We start from the raw sequence: 23,406 nt of genomic DNA, 5'->3' as shown, positions 1-23,406 counted from the left end.
GATTGTTTCAATCATCTTGATGTTTTCAGCTGCCCAGCTGGTCCGAACACTAATCATGTCAGGCAATGTGTAATCAACTTTCAACACTCAGATTTCTGTGAAGTTCACTTTAACCCCGTTGATATCGACGTTAAAATTATCACTGGTCTCTCTACATAGCTTATCAAGATCATAGAAATCAGAGATTCCCATTTCCTTTACTTTGTAAGGACTCTTCAAACATGCACTTTTTGCAATCTGGAACCACTGAGAAGGCATATACACTGTTTGGTTCTTAGCAAATCTCTCGATGACAGCATGGACCGAATCGTTTTGATTTTGCTTGTGCCCGGTTTCAAGATATAAGTGAGTAATTACTATCTTAAATTTACTGGCCCAGTGTAAATAAAGGGAAACAAGGTTTTTGTTCTTGTTTTGTCCTCCGCAATTGTCACTTATGAAAACGAATTCTTTTGCTCCTTTCTCTACCATACTCGCAATAAAGCTGTAAGCACAACTCCCGATTTCTGACGAACCTCTTAGCAGTGCCTGCATGCCACATGTAGCAGTTTCCTTAGCGAGTATTGCAGTTATAAATACTGAGATGGTAACAGTGAAGTTTCGACTTATAGTAATAAGAAGAAACTTCTCCACGCGCACACTATAGGACCTTTTGCAAGTCAAAGCACGCTATGATAATCCTTTCAGGGTCCATCTTTCCTCTCTCTTGTTCCTCTGCCATAGACTTTCTACTTTTTTCCGTATTTCTGATGTGCTCACTGTACTGTATAGTCAACTGTTCTTTCTTCTCAGGGCTAGCATTTTCCATCGCAACACACTTGTCACATTGGTCTTTTTTGGGACGGAAAAAGCTGAGATTGAACTCATGCTGAAAAATTTCTCTCTATTTGTCGGATCTTGCAGGTTGTCTATTGTTTTCCAGGCACAAGTCTCGATAGAGTCTATAAAGGTAAGCATGACTTTTGATCCCATCTTCCAAATACTGAGATTTAGATCTATCTCTGCAGTAATGGCTTGGGGCTTTTTTCAAAAGTTTTATATGCTCCCTGCATGATTTAAGTTCTCTCGTATCGGTGAATCTGCGGGATTCTTCTTTTCGACCTCTTTCATCCCTTTTCGCAGCTCCCGTACCATGCACTTATTTCTTCAACGCAGTTTTCACCATATGTTCAGAAATTCCTAGCGTATTTACGAAAAACAGTCGACAGACTTTCTCAGGTTCATCATTAATGCACAAGGAATACGCTACTGAAAACACCCTCCCCTCTGCTTATTTCAGTGTCATTGTTATTTCCCTCTGTTCCTTCTTCATGATTATCATTATCGCTCTTACGTATCCTAGAACGTTTTTTTTTCTTGGCTTGACTAACTTGCTAAAGTATTTAGTTTCTTTGTCTATTAATATTACCCAATTCCCAGTAAGACCTGAAAATGTTTATTCGAGTCTCTTCCGGAATTCTTTCATAACACATCACCTTGCACTTACAAGGCCCTTTCATAGTCCTTTCTGACAGAGTCTTTCCTTTGCTACTAATGTGTTTGATGCCAGCATTCATCTTCTTCTTTGCTATGTATCTTTTCCAGCTGGAAGGTCTTCTCTTCCTCTTCTTCCCCTGGGCAGTGGGACTTTCTTCTGTTACACTAAGTTCACCAGCAGACGCACTGTCATTTTCCTCTATTCCACTAAGTTTGTTAGCAGAGGTATTTCCATTTTCTTTTACTCCACTAAGTTCATTAGCAGAGGTATCCCATTCTCTTCTATTCCACTACGTTCATTAGCAGAGGCATTCCCATTCTCTTTTATTCCACTAAGTTCAAAAGCAGATGCAGCACCAGTAATGCCTAGCTCACAAAAGTTCTCGGATTCATCCTGAATGGTAGCTTCGCTTGCACCTAAGTCAGAATCGTTATGCACAGAAACATCTGCACTAGACCCTTGCTCATTAGTTTGAAAGCGCACGTCAAGATTCAGAATAGGAGTGCGTGACACATGAGGAGCGTCAGAAATGCACTGCATCATTCTCAGATCAAGACTAGTCTCTACTGTCAAATGCGAATCTGTACGGGTTTCATTCGTTTCAAACAAGCTGCCAACTTCTGTGGTCATGGCCCATAGCATTCCTCCCAACTCTCCTGAATAAATTCCTGAGGTTTCTGGGTGACTCAAGTAATTAGTGTTAGAGTTGCAGTCAAATTTGTTGCCATTAGTTGTTGTCACAGCCGAACCTGGAAAAAAAAATTGTTACAGCAATGTCATGCATAAGTACTGTTTTTTTAGGGCAGTCAAATCTTATGTTGAAGCCCCGATAACTGCAGCAACAATGAGTTAAATAAAATAAGCTTTTTATGTTGTTTAAGTTGTTGCCAGATTTAAAGGTTGCCTCGTTAGATGTTTAGAGAAAATCTGATGTCACTGAATTACAGGTGTTGACAATACTGTATTTCTTTATGTTTACTATTTATATGCTGCAAATATTCAGCCTATTCAGTTCAGTTCACTTAATACTACCAAACTCTATAAAATAAACGGGAAGTATCCAGGAAGTCCAGAAGACTTGTATCCAGGAATTCTAGAAAACTTGTAAACTACTAATAGACTTGTAAACCTATAAATCCTACTCTAAAAAATATTTAGACTGAAGTAGTTACAGCTACAAGCTACAATCTCACTCTCTTTTACAACATCAGAGCAATCATGGCTCATTTGAACCTATTAACGCCACTGTCCACCAGAAATACAGGCTGTCCGGTACATTTTAGTAGTCACATCGACCATTTCACATTCCCCACTGTAGAGCTAGTGAACAGGCAGAAGGGACGATGTAAAGTTTGACCTAAGAGATTGTGTCTGACCAGTAAAACCTTATCAGTATTAGTGGAAAGGTCAAATAATACTTTAATAGTAGATCAGGTATTGTAAAATAGAATCCTACAGTGGGCACAGTGCCACTGGTGGGGATAGCTCAGGGATGGCAGCTACCAAACATTTAGGTACTCTACTCCAGTCTGCCACAAATCCCTGATTTTTGGATACTCTTTGCAGAAAGTTGGATATATCCAGCATTTGGTATAGATACCATATGCCAAACGCTGGCCTATTCCTAACGCTGGATACCCTGTTCCAAACGCTGGATACTTGTTGCCAATAAAGTATTCATAATGTATTGATGAGTACTGAAGCTCAAAAATAAACCAATCAGATTTCACCATTTGTGAGATAGTTCAGGGTTAGAGTGCCAACAGATATCCAACGTTTGGCATAGTGTATCCGGCGTTAGGCATAGGGTATCCAAAATTCAGGGTTTGTGGTTAACTGCTCTACCCAGGAATGAGCTGACGTGACTGGCCAGAGTGCACCAGAGGGGACCTGAAGAAATCCACAATATATAAGGAAAGCACAATACCTCAATGGTCTACTGTCTAATGTTATAGTAACATTGAAAAGACAAAAAAAGGAACAAGAATAAGAATCAGATAATTTTCTCTTACCTTTCCTGGCTTTCTCTCTAGCTAGTTCCATTAGTATTCTTCCTCTATTCATTTTGCAACTTCAATCTTCCTTCATAATTGCAAATTTTCACTATAAATATTGATGGCGGTGAAGGCAAACGTTGCCATCAAATTATCCCATGTCCAAAAAGACCTATCGATACTTTAGAATGGCAATATCCTAAGTCCAGACAAACTATCCTTTGTCCTGCAACTCATCAAAATTTACTGCTTGAAACTAGCCCAAGTCCAAATAAGGACATAGAATAGTTTCACGGTGTGAGAAAAGCATATTTGCAACATAGGATAAGAAAGAAAAAGGCTTTCTAGTGGCGTGGGGCCAATTCTGACTGCAAATTTGAGTTCAGCACACAATTTAGCACAAGATAGTCTAATAATCGATTTTTTCCATTTTTGGACATAGGATAGTTTGATTCGTAGCACATTTGGAGGTAGGATAGTAGCGATCTGTACTATTTTGTAAGACTGGATGCACTTAAATTCTTTTGATTTAGTTAAACAATAGTAGTAGAAGTAGTAATAGCAGTCGCAAGTTGTCACAGTTGCAGTTGCAAGTAGTCATAATTCCTTGTAGCCCCAGTTGCAGTTCCAATTAGTCACAGTAGTAGTCGCAATTAGTTGTAGTCGCGGTCTTAAGTAGCTACAGACGCAAGTATTTGTTGCATCAGAAGTCGCTTGTAGTTGCAATAGCAGCTTGCAGTCACAAGCAGTTGGAGCCTCAGTCACAAGTAGTTAGAAACGCATGCAGTTACAGCCGCAAATAGTTGTCATCGTAGTAGTTTTAGGTGTGGGAGTAGTAGTAGTAATTTTAGTAGCCCTAGAAATTTTAATTTGATGCCCTCAGCCGTTCCTCAGATATTGCTGATATACCCTTTTGACAAACTGTGTGCATATAATGTGTTCTGATTTTGTTCGATATAGTCCCCAGCATCCCCAAAAGGTTTCATTTTAATTCCTTTAGCTGTTCCAGATATATTGTAGATGGCCCTTTTAGCATTCTTTTTTAATTAAAAATCCCCCCTCAACATGTCCTGAAAGCTTCAACTGAATGTCTTTATCCGTCCTAAGATGTTGCGAATACTCCCTTATGACTAGCTTAGATAAACATAGTTTCTTTTGATTCAGCTCAAAATTTTCAATAATATGCCGTTAAGTTTTAACATAATACCTCTAGCTGTTACTGCAAATACACTCTTTTGACAATCTGGATTCCAGTCCTAAGATATCCTATCTATGTCATTTTGACAACCTGGAAGCACTTAAACTGTTATAATTTCGTCCTATAGAAGCAATAGTAATAGTACAAACAGTAACAAAAATGGTAGTAATTTTAGTAACCCTGGAAGTTCTAACTTAATATTTTAAGGCGCTGCTGAAAAATTGCTGACGGTCCTTTTTGATAACCCTGATGTAAATAGTGTGTTTGTTTTAGTTCAATATCCCCCTCAAAATACCCTTAAACCTTCACCTTAATACTCTAAGCCTTATTACCCTGCTGATACACCTTTTTAACGATCTGCAAGAACCTAGTGTATTTTAATTTAGCTCGACACTGCCCTAACTTTTCCTTAAAAATTTTTACTATCACTCTTAGCATTAACAATAGTAGCAGTTGTAGCAGCAGAAGTAATAATAGGAGCATAGGGAGTAGTAGTAGTGATAGCAGTAATAGTATCAGTAGTAGTAGTAGTAGCAGTTATGAAGTTGACATGGTGTCATTTTCGTTAGTTCAACATTCCTTGATCTTGCCGTAATGGTTTGAGCTTAATGCTCTAAACCGTTTATTAAATATAGCTGATACGCCCTTTTTATAGGTTGTATGCACATAATGCATTTTGATTTTGTCTAACATCCCCCTTACAATCCCAGAAAATTTTCACCTTAATACCATCAGCCATAGTAACAGTAGTACTCGTAGCAGCAGCAGAAGTAGTGCTACTACCAGTAGTAGTAGTAGTAAGAGTATGTAAATAGTGAGTTTTTAGTAGTTCAACATCCCCTTCATCCTGCCCTGAAAGTTTCAACTTAATACTCTAAGCCGTTCTTGCGAACTTTTGATGGCGGTGTGTATCGGTGTATTTCGATTTAATTTGTTTATTCCTCATCATTCACCTCAACAATTCCTGAAAATTCCTCCATAATACTCTTAGTCTTAGTTGTAGAATTAATAGTAGTAGTAGTAAAATAAGTTACAGTAGTATGGATATAATACCTTTTGGTTGATTCTACATCCCCTTCAACATGTACTGATAGTTTCAGCCTAATACTCTAAGCTTTTCCTAGGATATAGCTGTTAGGCCCTTTTGATAACATGTATTGACATAGTCTTCCTAGATTTAATTCAAAATCTTATGAAAGTTTTGCCTTAATATCTATGGGTTCAGTAGTGATAGTGGTATTCGCAGTAGTAGTAGTGCCTTTGGGTTTGTTCAACACCCCCCTTAACATGCCCTGAAAGTTTGATCTTACTACTTCAAGCCAGTGTTTATATTGCTGATAAACTTTTTTGACAGTCTGCATTCAAATGATGTGTTTTTATTTTTTTCACTATATTCCTCCAAACATTCCTTGGACGTTCGACCTTAATAGTCTTAGCCTCGGTAATAATAGTAGTAGTAGTAGCATTGTGTAAAATCGCCTTTTGTTTAGTTCAATTTTCCCCTCAATATGCCCTAAGACTTTCAACTTAATATTCTTAGCCATTCCTGAGAAATTGCACTCACGTTCTTTTGACTACCGGCATGCATACAACGTGTTTTGGTTTAGTTCAATATGCCCCTAAATATTTCCTGAAATGTTCCCTTAATATCTTCAGCCTCAGTTTTTAAATTAGTTTTAGCAATAGGGTTAGCGTGAACATAATGTATTTTGGTTAGTTCAACATCCCCTTCGACATGCCCTGAAAGTTTCAATTTAATACTTTAAGCTGTTTCTAAGATATGGTGTATTTGCCTCTATGACAACCTGCATGCATGTAGTGTGTTTAATTTAATTCAACATCCCCCTAAACATTTCCTGAAAATTTTTGTAGTGCTAGAAGTAGTAGTAATAGTATGCACATAGTGCCTTTTGGCTAGTTCAACATCCCTAAATGTTTTTGGAAAAATTATCCTTAATATTCTCAGCCTCAGTAGTAGTAATAGTCACGGTTGTAGTAGCATTAGTAACAGTATGCACAATGCGCCTTTTGTTTTTTCAAAATCCACCCTTACTTACCCTGAAAGTTTCAACTTAATACCCTAAGCGGCTCTTGGGCTGTGAGCTCCAAGTTAATACTCCAATCCTTTCTTAAGATACGATTTTACTGATACGCCCCTTTGACAACCTGGATACAAATGGTGTGTTTTCATTCAATTCGAATTCACCCTCATCATTCCCTATGAGTTTCGCCTTAATACCCTCATTCTTAGTAGTAGTTGTATTCGTAGTAGTAGTAGGAAGTGCAGTAGTAATAGTAGTAGCAGTAACAGTAAAAGCAGCAGTAGAAGTAGCAGTAGTAGTACCTATGCACTAATTGCCTTTTGGTCAGTTGAGCATCCCCTTCATCTTGCACTGAAAGTTTCAACTAAATACTCTAAGTCGTTCCTAAGACAATGCTAAAACACCCATTTTAACAACCTCTTTGTGCATAGTGTGTTTTGATATAAGAGGGATGTTTCTTGTAATGTCCGTTTGAAGATAAGTGCACAACGAAATGATTATTCAAAAAGGTAAATTTTTTTTTCAGAAAGGACATACTTTACTCTATATAATGGCATAGTTGCCAAGTTTGTTCAAACACTTATCATACCTCTCAACTAATTTTAAAGCAACCTCTTCTTAAAACCTACTGCCTATTCTGATAACCAATAGTTCCCAGCCGTTTTTACGTCGTTGTCATGAAAAAAGACAATTCCGTTTGTCAACATGCCAAGTCACTTTTTTGTATCGATCTGCGGAGCTTTCTGAGGATTTGGCAGTCTGTTGCCTCGATTTGGGCGTGATATGCGAAGCCCGTGTTTTTTCTCCAGTTCAACCGGTTACGACCTCAGTGGCAACCGTTACAATGATAACGACGACGTAAAAACTGCAGTGAATTCTTGGTTATCAGAGCAGGCGGCAAGTTTTTATGAAGAGGTTGCATTTGTATTTTATTGTCGGGTGAGGTGAGGGTCGCTGTTTCGTGGGGACTGCCGATGAGTTGATTTCTTTTCCTTATAGATATATTTTTAGATGTTGTTAATGTGTTTATGCCAAGTTTTATCATTCTTTATTTATTGTATGTCGTTTCCCAAATAACGGGCCATTGAGCCCTTTGGGATATTGTTTTTGTTATTGTTATTTTATGGAAATAAATAGAAATTGAACTTGGACCTATCATCAGAGGCAACGCTACAGCGTTGCCTATAGTAAAGAGCCATAAGGCTTCAAAGCTTTATTCTTATTCTTTCCCAGAGGTACTTCATATGGAAGGGGTGATCGTATGAACTTCAGAAAGATCTTATTCAATTGAAAATTGGAAGTTCTAGTGCCCTTTTTAAGAGTCGAAAGCGATCCGAGGAATTTTGAGGTAGCCATATTGTTGGAAATAGTCAGTAGGTCAAATAACTATGCCCCCGTGGTTGAAAAAGCCCCTTATAGAACCCGTGGCAAGGACTCTCGTTTATGCAATTTGCCTATTGTTAACATACAAGGTTTCTATGGAAGCGTTGATCGGGTAAACTTCGGAGGAGGCTCATTGAAATTGAAACTGAAAGCTCAAGTTCCTTTTCTTAGAGTCAAAAACGATCAGGGGACAACCATCCCCCCATCACGCTCCTTTTTCTCCAGTGCTTCCGATCAAAATTTTTAGATAGGCATACTGTTCAATAACCATTCTTCTAGGTTTGATTAAAATGGGAACTAGAATATCAATTTCCAATCAAATAAGCCTCCTCCAAAGTTTATACAATCACCCCTTCCATAAAAATCTTATATGCCCTCGGACATAACTTACAAACCTTGTCCCCGGTTCTGGGGGGCTGTGTCAACCTTGGAGGTATTGTTGTATCATTTTTGGACTATTTCAAAACGGATATTTCAGAATTTTGATTGGATGCATTTCGGGAAAAGAGGTTTTAGGGGAGGCTAGTTGCCCTCTGATTACTTTTGACTCTTAAAAAGGAACTAGGACTTTGAATTTCCAATCTAATGCGCCTCCTCCAAAGTTTATGCGACCATACCTTCCATAAAAACCTTATGTGCTCCCGAGGCGCAATTTTGTAATCCTTTCCTGGGCTCTGGAGGGTTGTGTCTACCCCTGTGGCACTTTTAAATTATCTTTGGACTATTTCGAACAAAATGGCTGTCATTTCGATCGAATCCATTTGGGGAGGAGGGTCTGGGGGTGATCTGCCCTCTTATCACTTTGGACTCTTGAAAACGGAACTATACCTTTCAATTTCCTATCGAATGAGCCTCCTCGAAAGTTTATACGACCACCCCTTCCATAAAAACCTTTTATGTTGTGGTGTGTTAATTTCAACACTTGCCCTTGGGCTCTGGGTGGTTGTGTTGACCCCGTAGTTTTTGCTACCTGATCTTTGGACTGTTTTGAACAATCTATCTCAAAATTTTTATTGAGTGTATTTGGGAAATAGAGGGTTTGGGGAGAGGGGGCTAGATGCCCTCCAGTCACTTTTGAATCTTGACAAAGGCTCTACAACTTCTGATTTCCGATCGAATGAGCCCCCTCCGAAGTTTGTGTGACAACCCCTTCCATATGAAGTGCCACTAGGAAAAAATAATAATATATACTTAGTAAAACTTTGAAGCCTTATGGTCTTTATTGTAGGTAACGCAATAACGTTGCCTCTGATGTACTCTTTTCAAAACTGTGTTCACAATTCCGGTTACTGTTGACAAGGTTCATTCATTGTTTACCGCTCGTTACTATTATTTCATCAATGTTAGAAAAGAAAACTCTTAGTTTTCGTCATCGACTAGTAAATCTAGATTGATACTATCTCTTTTTCCAATAGTTAGTTTTTTTTACAGAAAATCGTTTAAATGCCGGCAGGTACTTATATCTTGAGATATCTCTTAATAATCAGAATGTATCTATAGGTCTAAGATGATACTAATAATTATTTTTTTTTCCCTGGCAGTAATCAGTGGTCTAGTAGACTCCCGTAAAAACAAGGGTGTAGACAGATTTTTAATCGAAATCTCAAGGTATTGTCAAAACCGAACAAGTTATTCATATGGAAATATAGGAAATTATGGGGAAATTACCTAACATCTTTACTATTCTCTGTAATGGAATTCTCAAGATGTTTTTTCGTTTTTCAGTAATTTTTGAAAAATTGTGAATAATTAACTTATTTGGTTTTTCATAATTTACCGCATTCCTCTTTACGGGATAAATTATTACGTATGCACTTGTTTACATTTAAAACACAATCGAAGTTTTAGACGCTGACTTTAATAAATTTTTCTTTTCTGTGTAATTTTAGCAAAAATTCTGGAACTTTGACAGACAGCGGTGGTACCAGTAGTGTTACTCCTAGAAAATACGTTAATCTAAGACAGGTAAGGTTTTTTGTTGATTCTGTTAATCAATTTATTTAGCTTGTTGTATATATAACAATTTTACTCTTAAGATATTCAATGGCAGTTTAAAGGTTTATTGAAGTTATTTAAATTAGGAAAATAACTTCTACTGAAGTTGTCTGAAGCAAAAAATTGGCTTCTATCTTTACCATGGATTACTCAATATAATAATATTTAATAAACATAACTGAACCATATTTAATATGAGAAGGTGAACTTTATGGCATAACAAAAACATGAAAACAAAAGGAAATTCTATGATTTATAATTATTGCAGAAAATCAACATGGAAAATAAGACGAAAAAATTTAATGCTTTTATCAGGAAAATGAACATCTGAAAAGGGAACTTTTTATTTATTCCTATGGAAAATGTACCTAATGACTGAATACTCGTACACAATTTCCCTTTATATAGGGGAAAAAATGGCTGAAAGACAGAAAAATGTCAATTGATTACTCAATGGTAGGCTGAGTAATAAGGGTGAGTATTAAAAAAAGAAGCTGTAGCATAGCATCCAATAGAATATTACAATTAACAAAAACTTAAGTAAACAACAGTCTCGTAGTGGGGCAGTGGGTTTGATCTCAGCTTGGTAATACGGGACTCAGAATTCGAACCTAGCTGTAGCAACACACTTCAGGGCTCGAAATTTTATCCCAGCCATGAGACTATGCGAAAGTGTCTACATTTTAATCCAAATTGGAAGAAGAAGTAGTAAGGGAAATAGAAATAAAGAACACAATCCAAAGAAATATCACTATCTAATGTTGGGTTGGCCTCTATGAATGTCACAAGTTAGAAAAATAATTAAAAGAATTGAAGTTTACTTTACTATGCAAAATTGTTAGGTAGCGCTTTTTTCAATGTCAGTAAGGTTAATGGAAGTTGTAAGAATTATTAATTTCAGTTATCTTCAAGTGTCGCTATTACCATTCCTCTCTAAACTAGTTCCCATTGGTTAAGCATCTGGTTCAATATTGGGTAAAGAACCGTTAAGATTACAAAAGTAAAAATTGTAAAACACATTATCATGAGGAGAAATCAATCGTAGCGTTAACTCTACCTTGGAAGGGTCTACTAAAACGTATAGAAATTAGCTTTCACAAAACAATAAACTAATAATGAGTAGATTTTACCATGATTGAAGAAATAAAATCTAAAAAAAAGGATTACACATTGAAAGTAAAGCCAAGCTGAAAACGAATAGGAATTGCCACAAATAAACTTGTTGTTATTCCTCCAGCCTCCAAAAGATGACTGTCTACGATTTGTACTTTATTGGGAGCAAAGCAAAATGTAGCTGCAAACAGTCTCTCTCTCTCTCTCTCTCTCTCTCTCTCTCTCTCTCTCTTCTCTCTCTCTCTCTCTCTCTCTCTCTCTCTCTCTCTCTCTCTCTCTCTCTCTCTCTCTCTCTCTCTCTCTCTCTCTCTCTCTCTCTCTCTCTCTCTCTCTCTCTCTTCTCTTTCTCTTTCTCCTTCTCTTTCTCTGTCTTCCTCCCATATTTTTAACACACTAGCAATGCCAAAGAATTTGAAAAACTTATATTCAAAATTCCGTACCGTTAAACGCAAACCTACTCAGTCCACTTTTTCGAACTTTAACAAACTAAATAAAAAAAAATCGTAAAAATCAGGATATTGTAGAAGACAAAATCTAAGAAGCGTAACAGGTATGTTTTTGAACGCTTATTTTTATGGTTGCTTAAAATTCACCCATCTATTCTAGTTTACGAGAAAATGGACTGAACACCTTTTTCAGAACATTGTTGATCAAAAGTCAACAAACTAATACTGCACTGATACTGATACTGCATACTGCATACTGCAGTTTGCAGTATATCTTTCTCTCTCTTTCTCTGCAGTCCTTTATGCAACAAGCTGATACTGCATAAAGGTGTTCAATTCAACTGGTTATTTACTTTTAGTAAAAAAAAACATGAAATTTCGAATACAAAAATGTTAGAAAATAAACTTGAATAAATCCCCTTACTGCTCTGCTTCAGTTTCCTTCACAGGTTCGGGTTCGTCACAAACGAAGTCAACTGACGATGAATCATATGTAATGTTTCTGTAAAAAGTATGGTACTGCTCATCTACCAGCGGCAGAAGTGACATGAGGTTGTTATACTTTGCTTTTGAGATAGACCTTCCTTTTTCTCAAGTTCAGTGTTCGGAAGGGCTCTTCTTCATTCAAGCTAGTTTTAGATTTCGGAATTCCGAATTATTTTTCATGTCTTATCCAACGAATGTCCAGCCAAGAAACTGAACGCTTTTCTGCATCAGCAGTTTTTTTTTGTTAACATCTGCTTAAAAAATTCGTTCAAGTCAAGAACCTGTTCTCTTGTCATCTTACGGGCTTTCATGGAAATCTTTCCTCTAGCTAGTCGTATAACATCAGTCCAGTTACCAGGAATTCCGACCATGATTTCTGACGTTTTCTTAGCCTTTTCGATTCGGGCATGGTCACTATCGTATTTCAGGTGCGTGTGACCAGGCTCTAAGAGTTTTTGATCAGTGTGCGTCAAATTTCTTGTCAAGTTAGATACAAAGTATGAGGACATAGTAGTCACAAACAAGTTCCTGTTTCGGGAACCAAACGTGTCACAGCAGAGCACAACAATCTCGGCACATTCATCAAGATTAGTCAGGTGGTGAAAGAGACGTGAGGCAACCTCACTGGCCCCTATGTCGCCTGTGGCTTCATGCCAAGGTATTTGTACGATAGAGAACCTTGATCGGTAATATCATGAACTGTGAGATTGTAAGTCCACAGCTGACGCTTATAAAAAAAAAAAAAAAACAAGTTTAGTTTTCAGAGCAGGAGTCGGCAGACACTGCTGGAGGTCAAAACACTCGACCTCTTTTCGTCCTTCACTGTCTGTGGCTGCTTCGATGTCAGACCTTTTTGAGTGACAGGCATTCCTGAAAAAAGACTCATGCGCAGCCTTTTCTGATCTTGCTTGTTCTTTATCACTGTCGGTTAGAGCAGATTTTTCCCTGATCACAAACTTCTCACACGTACCACAGGACTCCTTCACTGGAGCCGCAAAATCAAGGTTGAAGCTGCCATAAAAAATTCGTTTGTACAATGCAAACATTTTGAACTTTCTGCCATTTTCTTTCTGATCTTCATTGTTAAAATCACACATCTTTTGAATAGTCTGTTTCGAAGACAAATATTTTCTCTGAGTTCTTTGTCTCGAGTAGTGCCAGGCAGACCTTTTCTCATTGAATGAGGAGGTTAGTTGGCTCAGCATCGATGGTTCTCTCTGGTAGGATTGTGAGCTGGAGTGTTTTGAAGAAGAGTCTTGTGGTGAAGTGCTAGTTGCTCTCGGTAGAATAACCTTGGGTGTTCTATGAGTGTCAGTATTGGGTGGTTTCGTAAAGGGTCTGTTTAGAGTGCATGGCTGCATTTGCTTCCAGAGCTGCAAATGGATAAGGTATAGTATTCTTTGCAGCTATTTGGAGAGTTAATACTCGTTTTTTGTATGCAGGATATAATGTTTCATTTGAAGAATCATGGGTTTCAATTGAAACCCATGATTGAAAAATGTTTCAATTGAAGAATCTTTACAACTTAGCATTCCTTCGCGGTGTGAGCTCTTACATTTTCTGCAGGTTTTTAAAATGTCAGTGCATTTGTTTGTTGAGTGTCCCAGTGTTAGACATTTTTGGCTTTGGATTGGTTTTGGCTTGTAGGATTTGTGAGTTTTCATTTGTCCAAAGAAGAAAATCTGGCCTTAGATATTGCTTGATCGCAAGTTATGTTTTTTCTCTGATTTTCCTTCTTTTTTTCTTTTTTTTTCATAACAGTGATGACGCTGACGAAGCTGAAAAAGGTAATCACTCCATATTTAAAAAAATTCTTATTTACTTAAATGTGTCCAGTCCATGGGTGAGATTATCCATAGACTGAACTCGTTTATGCAAATTTCAATATGGTTTGCTTGTGACTGAACACCTTACTACATAATTTGTAGCTCAAAAAATGGATGCACGTATGCCAATTCTGAATAGTGCGGTCAACGCAGAAAAAAAATCACGCTAGATTATATTGCTAACTCAATTTCGCAAAAAAGTGGACTGAGTACGTTTGCGCTTAACGGTACGGAATTGTACGGTCCGTTTTAAGGATTTACGTGAATCAAGTAAAAAAAAGTGATAAATCTCACTCATTCAAGGAAAAAATGTATAGCCATATTGTGCCGCTTTACACTATTTCAACTATGAAGTGATGATAAAAATGATGCAGAATAAAACTAATGTTTGGAGTTAGGTAACTACTTACCATGGCATTGACACTTTACGTTACCCAAATACCAAATTAAGTTGAATTCAGTTTTCACCGAAAATAAAAAGAAAATACAAAAATGACATATTTCACTCTTGGTTGCAGACGTGGCTTTTAATGTGTGAATCAGTGTTTGTTCTGAACTCAATCAATCAATTTATTCATAGTAAAATAATAGTTTATATTTATCCCTCCTCAATGCCCCGCTCTTTACGCTAAGGTTTGACTCTTTCTCTCAACTCTACTTTTTAAAACAGTAAAAACTTTAGCGTAAAGAGCGGGGCGTTGAGGAGGGAACAGCCCCTTTCATATACGGAGTAATTTCTGTTCGTTTTAAGTTTTAATATCGCTCCTTACTTTCAGTTAAAAAAAAATTGTTTTTTTATTTAATTTCTGAACGTTTTTAAATTAAGGCATGTTTTGATTTTGGCTCTCCCACATGAATAATTAAAATGAAATTTGCATATTAATTTATTTTTCTGGCTAAATGGCTTTCTCATAGTTTTGATCGGACGATTTTGAGAAAAAAGGAGCGGGGGAGTAGGCCTAGTTACACTCCAATTTTTTGGTTATTTCAAAAGGCAACTAGAACTTTTAATTTTTTACGAACGTTTTTATTAGTAAAAATGTACGTAACTTACGTAACGAACTTCTATATTTGTATGTTTTTATTACATATATTAGGGGGTTCACCCCCTTGTCAATACCTCGCTCTTTACACTAAATCTTAAATTTTGTCCCAATTCCTTAAGTCACAAAGGCCGGGTCACCCCTGAATCACAAAGGCCGTAGAATAAATAGTTGAAATTAATAAAGTTACTTCGGAGCAAGGTATTAGGAGGAGGTGAACCCCTCACATGCGTAATAATTTCTGTTCGATTTAATGCTGCTCCTTACTTTCAATTGAAAAAACTTTTTCGTATTTATTTTTTTCATTGTTCTTTAAAGAATGCTAAAAAAATCCTGCACCCCCATCATGGAAATTTTCTTCCCCATGACAAATTCCTCCATGGAAAGATCCCCCCGCATAACCCACTCCCCTCAACCTTTCTCCCCAACTAAGAAAAATACCCCTGGAAGCGTCTATACACTTCCCAATAACCATTACTATGTGCAAATACTGGTCAAAGTTTGTAACTTGCAGCCCCTCCCACGGGGACTGTGGAGGAGTAAGTCGTCCCCAAAGACATAGTTATTAGGTTTTTCGACTATGTTGAATAAAATGGCTATCTCAGAATTTCGATCCGGTGACTTCGGGAAAAAAATGAGCGCGGGAGGGGGCCTAGGTGCCCTCCAATTTTTTGGTCACTTAAAAAGGGCACTAGAACTTTTCATTTCCGTTGGAATTAGCCCTCCCACGACATTCTAGGACCAATGGGTCGATACGATCACCCCTGGGGAAAAAAAACAAACAAATAAACACGCATCCGTGATCTGTCTTGTAGCAAAAATGCAAAATTCCACATTTCTATAGATAGGAGCTTGAAACTTCTACTATAGGGTTCTCTGATACTCTGAATCTGATTAAATCTTTCGTTAAGATTTTATGACTTTTAAGGGTTGTTTCTCCCTATTTTCTAAAATAAGGCAAATATTCTCAGGCTCGTAACTTTTGATGGGTATGTCTACATTTAACGAAACTTGTATATTTAAAATCAGCATTAAAATGCGATTCTTTTGATGTAACTATTTTTATAAAAATTTCGGTTTTTAGAGTTTCGGTTACTATTGAGCCGGGTCGCTTCTTACTGTAGTTCGTTACCACGAACTGTTTGAAAGTATCCCAAGATACCAATTTTCCCAAAAAAATATGGAGCCGTTTTCGAGAACATACATACATACCCAATTGTTGTTCACTTATAAAGATAACATATATATATATATATATATATATATATATATGTGTGTGTGTGTGTGTTTGTTTGTGTGTGTGTGTGTGTGTGCGCATGTGCGTGTGTGTGTTTGTGTGTGTGAATAACAAATAATTAATTGATTGATGATTGATAGATGAAATATCAAAAGATATTCATGTAATTAACTCCAAGACATAGCACATGTAATTTTTTTCGGGTCTATACTGTCATGCTTTCTGTTTTTTTTAAGCTGTTTATTTTGGCTTTTCTGAAGTATTTTACTATTTTTCTATGATTTTTAAGTTCCTGTGATTTTTAAGTTTCTAGTATTTTGAATTCAAGAATGTGATTACATAGCACAAGTTTCAATTAAACAGACAAGATATGAAAGTTGTTTTAATTTTTTTTGTTTTTTGTTTTTGTTTTCTAAAATGAAAGAAGTGGCTCGTAGCAGCGTCTGAGAATGTGGTTCTCATAGTGATTTTTGAGATTAACAATTTAAAAAAAAAACAAACAAAATATATATATATATATATATATATATATATATATATATATATATATATATATATATATATATATATATATATATATATATATATAACTCTTTGTGTAGGTAGTAATTTGCTCGCTTGTATTTTTTATTTAAGCAATGTCTGGGGAATTCTTCAGACAACATTCTTTTATTAGGCCAAAATATCAAGATTGCATGCTAGAGGCTATCCACCCTTCTACAAATCCATCCCCATGCAAAATATTTTATCGCTTTTTCCAAACTAATGTGTTTTTTTCCTATTTTGACAGCTCCAGGTTTCGAGGAAAAGGAATTGAAAGTCATTAAATCTCTTATAATGGTAGTCTCGGTCTAACTTTAAGCATCAAAAAAAGATCGAGGGGAAGGGAGATTAAAGCTCTATTGGTTCCCTTCCCTTCAGAAGCGGGAAAAATCTAAAATAGACAAATCTAAATTCACAAAAAATTTGACTGTTTAAAATAACCTTTTTCCTATCAATGCTGATATCTCCGCCAATGGATATCAATATTAGTTTGCTTTAAACGCTAGATTAGCTAAAATAATTAATCCAATTGGTCCCTTGTAAATTTTCCAATGACTGTGGCCAGGCACCTACAAGGAAGCGGGTTCCTTTTTCTATGTGCCCAAAGTATCAAGATTTGCACGTAGTCTCCTATATTTTGCACACAATTTACCTGTCTTAGAGGTTTTGTGACAAACTTCCCTCCGATCTTTCTAAAAGCAGTGCCCTCTGAAACAGGGCGCTGTATGTGACTTGTATGGGGCATGAGGCATAAAATGCACTTCCATTCAGCATTTGTGTGGGGTACAATCAACCATAAACACAATTTTGCGATCATTGATAGTAAAACTGATAAACAAGACCAATAGTATAATAGATAACTGATAGATAAGGATAAAAGATGCTTTTGTTTCCTGTTAGTACCGCTAAAAACCTTTTAAATTCATCACTCTATGCTTACATCAGATCCTACGTGATCAATGCTTTCATTTGCTTATTATTCAATGTGTTTCAGCCAGTTCGTGGCCAGATAAAAATTTGCTTTTATCTATGGCATACTAAAGGCTTTCTTCCGTTGTAACATTGTTGACTAATAATGTTTTCTGAAATTTTCTTTTGTTCATGGAAACAGAAGTATAAGTTTACAAGAACTGTTTGACGGTCGCCAAATGTAAGTTAACGAAAATTAAGTTAATAACAACAGTCCCCAGAAATACAAAAATCGGGTGAGAATTTCAGAAATATCCAATCTTGAGATAATAATTCAGCATAACCTACTATACAAGGTCGCATCCAGGGGAAGCTAGGGGGTTTGGACCCCCCCCCCCGTAAATATTTGTCCTACTTGTAAAAACGTAACAAAAATGAATATAGACAAATTTTTGATGTTTTAAAAAAATTGCACACTCTCCCCCAAAAAAAAATCCTGGATACGTTCTTGCTACTATACTAGCTTATCTCTAAAAACAACAAAAAAAAGTCCTAATTGAGAAGTAGTAGCAGTAATATATTCTTTATTAATGTTTATAGGAGAGAGACTAGTCACTCTTTTTTGCAACATTAATTTAAAAAACTTTTCTAGAAAATAAGTTTTTCAAAGAAAAATAAAGAACTTGATTAAACCAAAGATGAGCTAAAATAGAATCAAATAATCTACCAAGCGTAAAACTCCCACAAATCAGCATCAATAAATAAATGAAACCAGAACGGACAGAAATTACAATCAATAACCGAGTCAAACTCAGAACGAGTAGAAAATAACATGAGTAGGGCTCACAACCCATATGCCTTCTCAAGGCCAGAACATATTTTGCACTTTTCTGAAAAAAAAATAAATGTTTTTATTTTTATAACTATAATAAATAAAAAGACAAATATTAGGATTTTGAGGAATGAACATCAGCATATAAATGTTAAACTTACAACACGCATTCATTTATATTTTTTTCTTTTTTTTGGCAAAAATGAATTCAAGCAGCTAAATTATTTTTTTTCGCTTGATTGCATAAAGTTAAGGCCAAACGCAATTTACCACAAGTAAGGCCTGCAAAAGACTAACCTATTGAGCACTCACTACATCCAATTGAGTTGTTCCTAATTTTTTTTTGTTAAGATGTGCTCAAAAATGAGTAAGCGGATAGACTGCAATGACTTGACGTTAAACAATCTTAAGTACTTGAATCCAAACGTTGCCTGACTCGGAATTTGGACACCTTTGGGCCTCTTCTTTGATGGTTTCCAAACTTGCTAGGTGACAATGGGATGAAATGTGACAAAATCTTCAATTATAATTAATTTCAGTGATTCACGCTTCGAGAAAGGAAACAATATACTGTGGTGGTGGTTAGTAATTCCATTTGTTGTTTAGTCATCTGTAAAAGAAAGAAAAAAACATATCCGCCAAATAAGAAACCAAGTAATAGGGTTTAAAAAGCTATTTGACCGTATGCTTAATTTATGTGATTTGCCACGCTCGAGCTTATAAACTGAACGAAAAATTTTCGAGCTCGATAACCTGAAAAATTAACTCAAAACTTAGTGCTGACTGAAAAAAGTACATGCCTGAATGTACTCCAGCAGTGCATTCGCTGAACAGGCAGCTGTCCACTTTCTTGTATTGTACCCAGAAAGCCACATGTGTCATAAAAACTGGAAATTGATTGTCAAAAACGAGAAAGAAGAAGAACATAACTGTTGAGGAAGAATAACAAAGATAGGTAAACCAATAGAGAATTTCCAAGACAGTGAAAGTTGCTCAAACCTCGAATGAGCATTTTGGCTTTATATCAAAGAGCCGTCCTAAAAAAAAACATTTGTATATAGAAAATAAGACTAACAATAAAATATACAATATTTACAATAAAATATTTTATTGTAAATCTCATTTCATTTAGATATATGTTTTTCTAAGGACGGCCCTTAGCCTTCGTCATTATTTGCGTCTAGCTTACAAGGAGCAGTTCACCTACGATATCTTTTATTTTATTAGATTTCTGATTCAACTTTGTTGAAGCAATGATGCGGAAGAAATTATCTCGTGCGACCAAGATAGCGTTCCAGGCAGGTTAAAAAGGAAATAAAAGGCACCAGGTTTTACAGAAAATTATCCTTGTTAGAAACAGGGATAGCGTTTGAACTCTGAACTGCTGTAGTTGACTTTACTGCAGTTAAGTCAACAATAGTTCTGACTGTAGTTCAGTTAAGTTTCTGGGTAATAACTTTTAACCCATGAGTATTAACTGATAACTGTAATAATTTTGATATTTATTGTCTTGCTCATTCGTATTAGATGTACATGCAAGTAGGGAGACCTGAAAGCTTTTAATATAAGTGCAATTAAAAAAAATATGATAGTGTTTCAAATGTTTAATGGCTATAGGATAAGTTGTAGCAACTTAAATGAAGTAACAGTGATGACAAAATTTTTTTACTCACAAAATTTGCTCTTTTCGAACGAATAGTACTCTTTTTCGGCGACAATTTTCACCCTACCAAACATCAGTATTCGACAACGCTGGAGTCACTACTTAGACATTTAAAACTATTGCAGCATGTCAAGAATTAATAACCAGTTGCCGAATAATTTGCCTCAGTTACAGAATTTGATAAAAAGAGACCCTGCTTCTTATAAAGATGAAGTAAGTAATTTTATTCAGGTTAAATGTTTGGTGGTTGACCATTTTTGAGGAAACAGTAATAAAAGTAGGCTAGGTCTAGTGCCTTCAGCCTAGATAGGCCTACCTTATTTCATATCCATTAAAATATAATTGTTGCTTTTCTGACGATGTACCGTCATCCTTCCAATGGTTCTAGGTGTATGCCTAGGATGTATTGAAATGAAAATCAATTACTTTGACAATGAATTTGTATGCATTAATCAGAGATGAAAGGGGTTGGGCTGGGGTCATACTCCTGATAGTTCTAGATGTAGACCTAGGATATATATATATATATATATATATATATATATATATATATATATATATAAACTAAGATCAAATACTAAGACAATGAATTTGTATAGCCTACATTAATCAGAGATGAAAGGGGTGGGGGTCAGGGTAAATGTTTAGTTTTGTTCCAAGTGCTCTAAAGTGTGTATTACTGCATATAGCAAGATTCTGATGATCACATATTGTATCTTTGTCATTATTAGAGAATTTCATTCATTTTTTAGCTTTCTAAAATTCCTATCCAGCAAGACCAAAAATGTGTAAAGTGGACTTGCTTATAGGTAATACTGTTTATAGAGCTAAGTGTATTGGTCAATGAGCAATGCAGGCAGTAGGATAAGGTCTGTATAATATATTTATTCAACAAAGAGTAATAAAAATAAAAAGCCTCAAACAAGTTTTATTAAATATATATAGAGTAGCCTACAGACCTTGCCCCACTCCCCACAGGGCTCATGGACTAACATGCTTCACTCTATAGGTAATGTTACCTGTAAGAAAGTCCACTTTATACATTTTTAGTCTGCCCCATGGAGGAGGAGGAGGGTCAACCAGAAATAGATACACTTCTAGAAATAGCATCAAGTACTCTAAACATATACTGGGCTCAGAAAATGAAACTTTAAGGAATGGATCTACAGGCTAAAATAGCCTATGTCTGGAAAATTATTTTAATATCTCTGCCTCCACATCTCCCCTCTTCAAAATGCAGCTATTGTGCATTAATTTTCTGGGCATACTTGATCTCTGTTTTACTGTTAAAAGTATAAATATGTGCTTACCCTAAAAGGTCTTGGGTTTTTGCCTAGAAAACTAACTAGGGAGAAGGAAACATGCTAAGAAAACAACTCTTACTTCATAATATACAGAATAATCATAGTTATCACATTCTGAATTCAGCCATGCTATACTCTACATTAACAAGCTCATATTATATCAATCAATCAATCAATTTATTCAAAAAGAAAAGAAAACACATAACAACAATAATAATAAAGATCCTAGAAGCAAACTTGTTAAGGACCAAAACAACAAAAAATTGTAAATGAAAAAGAGAGAGAAGAAAAAAAAAAGAGAAAACAAGGGTAATTAAAGCAAATTGAACAAACATTTAGAGAAATATAATATCAAGATTTTAGTACATTATTATATAGCGTCCAAAAACTTGTGGATAGCTCGACACTGGAGGGTATTACATTCCATTGAATTATAGATTTATAAATTGGGGATCGCTGGGCGGAACTAGAGATACACCTGGGGACAATGAAGGAACAGTTGGATGAACGGAGACAGTGGCCTTCAGAATTATTACTATTAAAATAAGTTAATAAGTGGGGAGGAAGATTTTTATGGTAAGCGGAATATGCAAGGGATAGATTTAACTTTTTGATGATTTGTTCAAAAGGGATAATACCAAAATCGGAGTACAAGTCCTTGGTGGGATATAGTCGTGGCAACCGAAAAACTGCTTTGACGGCATGGTTTTGAGCAGATTTTAATTTATTGGTAACTGAAGGATAAGTATTGCCCTATACAGATCCGCAGTATGAGATATATGGGTAAATAAAAGAATAATAAAGGGTGACAAGGATATCGAGAGGAAGAAAATAATTCACACAATTAATTATACTTACCTGTCGCAAAATTATGGCTCTAACATAGGACACATGTGTTGCAAATGATAGGCAGGAGTCTATGTGGACACCAAGAAACTTGGCAACTTCGACCTGTGGGAGGAGATTGGTAGAATATTTTAGGCCAAGTGCTGGCTGAACTTCATTTTTTTTGTAAGGGGTTTGAAATAATACCACCTGACTTTTCTTGCTGTTAATGGTCATGCAGTTAACGAGACACCACTCCTGTACTCTATTCAGAAGGGTTTGAGTAGAGGTGACGACGGATGGTAAATTAGGACCGGTGATGAAAAAGTTGCTATCGTCAGCAAAAAGTACTGGGTGCACTGATGGGCCCAGGTCCGTAATCAAATCATTAATATAAAGGAGAAAAAGTATTGGACCAAGAACAGAGCCCTGTGGGACGCCCCTCTGGACAGGTAGGGGATGTGAAGTCACCCCGCCCAGTCTCACACTCTGTACTCTACCAGAGAGATAAGAGCCGAACCATGAGAAAGGAACTCCGCGAATCCCTAGGTTATTGAGTTTACTTAATAAAACACTGTGATCAACCATGTCAAAGGCCTTTGAAAAATCCAGAAATAAGCCCAATACAGTATTTTTAAGGTCAAGTTGGGAACGTATAAACTGTGTGGCGTCTATTAGTGCATGAGCAGTTGAAAATTTGGCACGGAAGCCATATTGATGAGGAGAAATCAACAAATCTGATGACTGATTCCCAAATACAAAGGGAGAAAGACGTCGGAATATAATTCTCTCGAGCACCTTACATATAACTGGGAGAAGTGAGATTGGACGATAATTGCTTATCTCAGACGGATCGCCTTTTTTATGAATCGGGATAACAATTGCTGATTTAAATATTTCTGGGAAGACTCCATTGGTCATAGACAGATTTGCTATGTGCACAATGGGTTCACAAATATAGGAAGATACGGTCCTAAGAAGCTTATTACTTATGCCAAAGAAGTCAGGTGTACTACTATTAGAGAGAGATTTGATAACTTGAAGCACCTCTTTGCGATCAGTTGGAGAGAAAAATATGGATCTGGGATTC

General features: G+C 36.2%; 1 protein-coding gene across 2 annotated transcripts in view; it reads left to right on the top strand.

The window, feature by feature from the left end:
* The window catches only part of LOC136038755 (protein SDA1 homolog), a 128,566-nt gene that overhangs the window by 15,458 nt on the left and 89,702 nt on the right, over positions 1-23,406 (top strand). The window contains exon 1 of one of the 2 annotated variants that reach the window (XM_065722122.1): positions 20,248-20,400. The exons of the other annotated variant lie outside the window; for it this stretch is intronic. Within the exon in view, the coding sequence (XP_065578194.1) occupies positions 20,314-20,400 (87 nt within the window). The 5' untranslated portion in view covers positions 20,248-20,313. Of the gene's footprint in view, positions 1-20,247; positions 20,401-23,406 lie in introns of those variants that run through there. 2 annotated transcript variants of the gene reach the window in all.

This window comes from Artemia franciscana, chromosome 18 (assembly GCF_032884065.1).
Source record: "Artemia franciscana chromosome 18, ASM3288406v1, whole genome shotgun sequence".
NCBI classification, from domain to species: domain Eukaryota; kingdom Metazoa; phylum Arthropoda; class Branchiopoda; order Anostraca; family Artemiidae; genus Artemia; species Artemia franciscana.
This window is presented reverse-complemented; position numbering and strand designations above follow the sequence as displayed.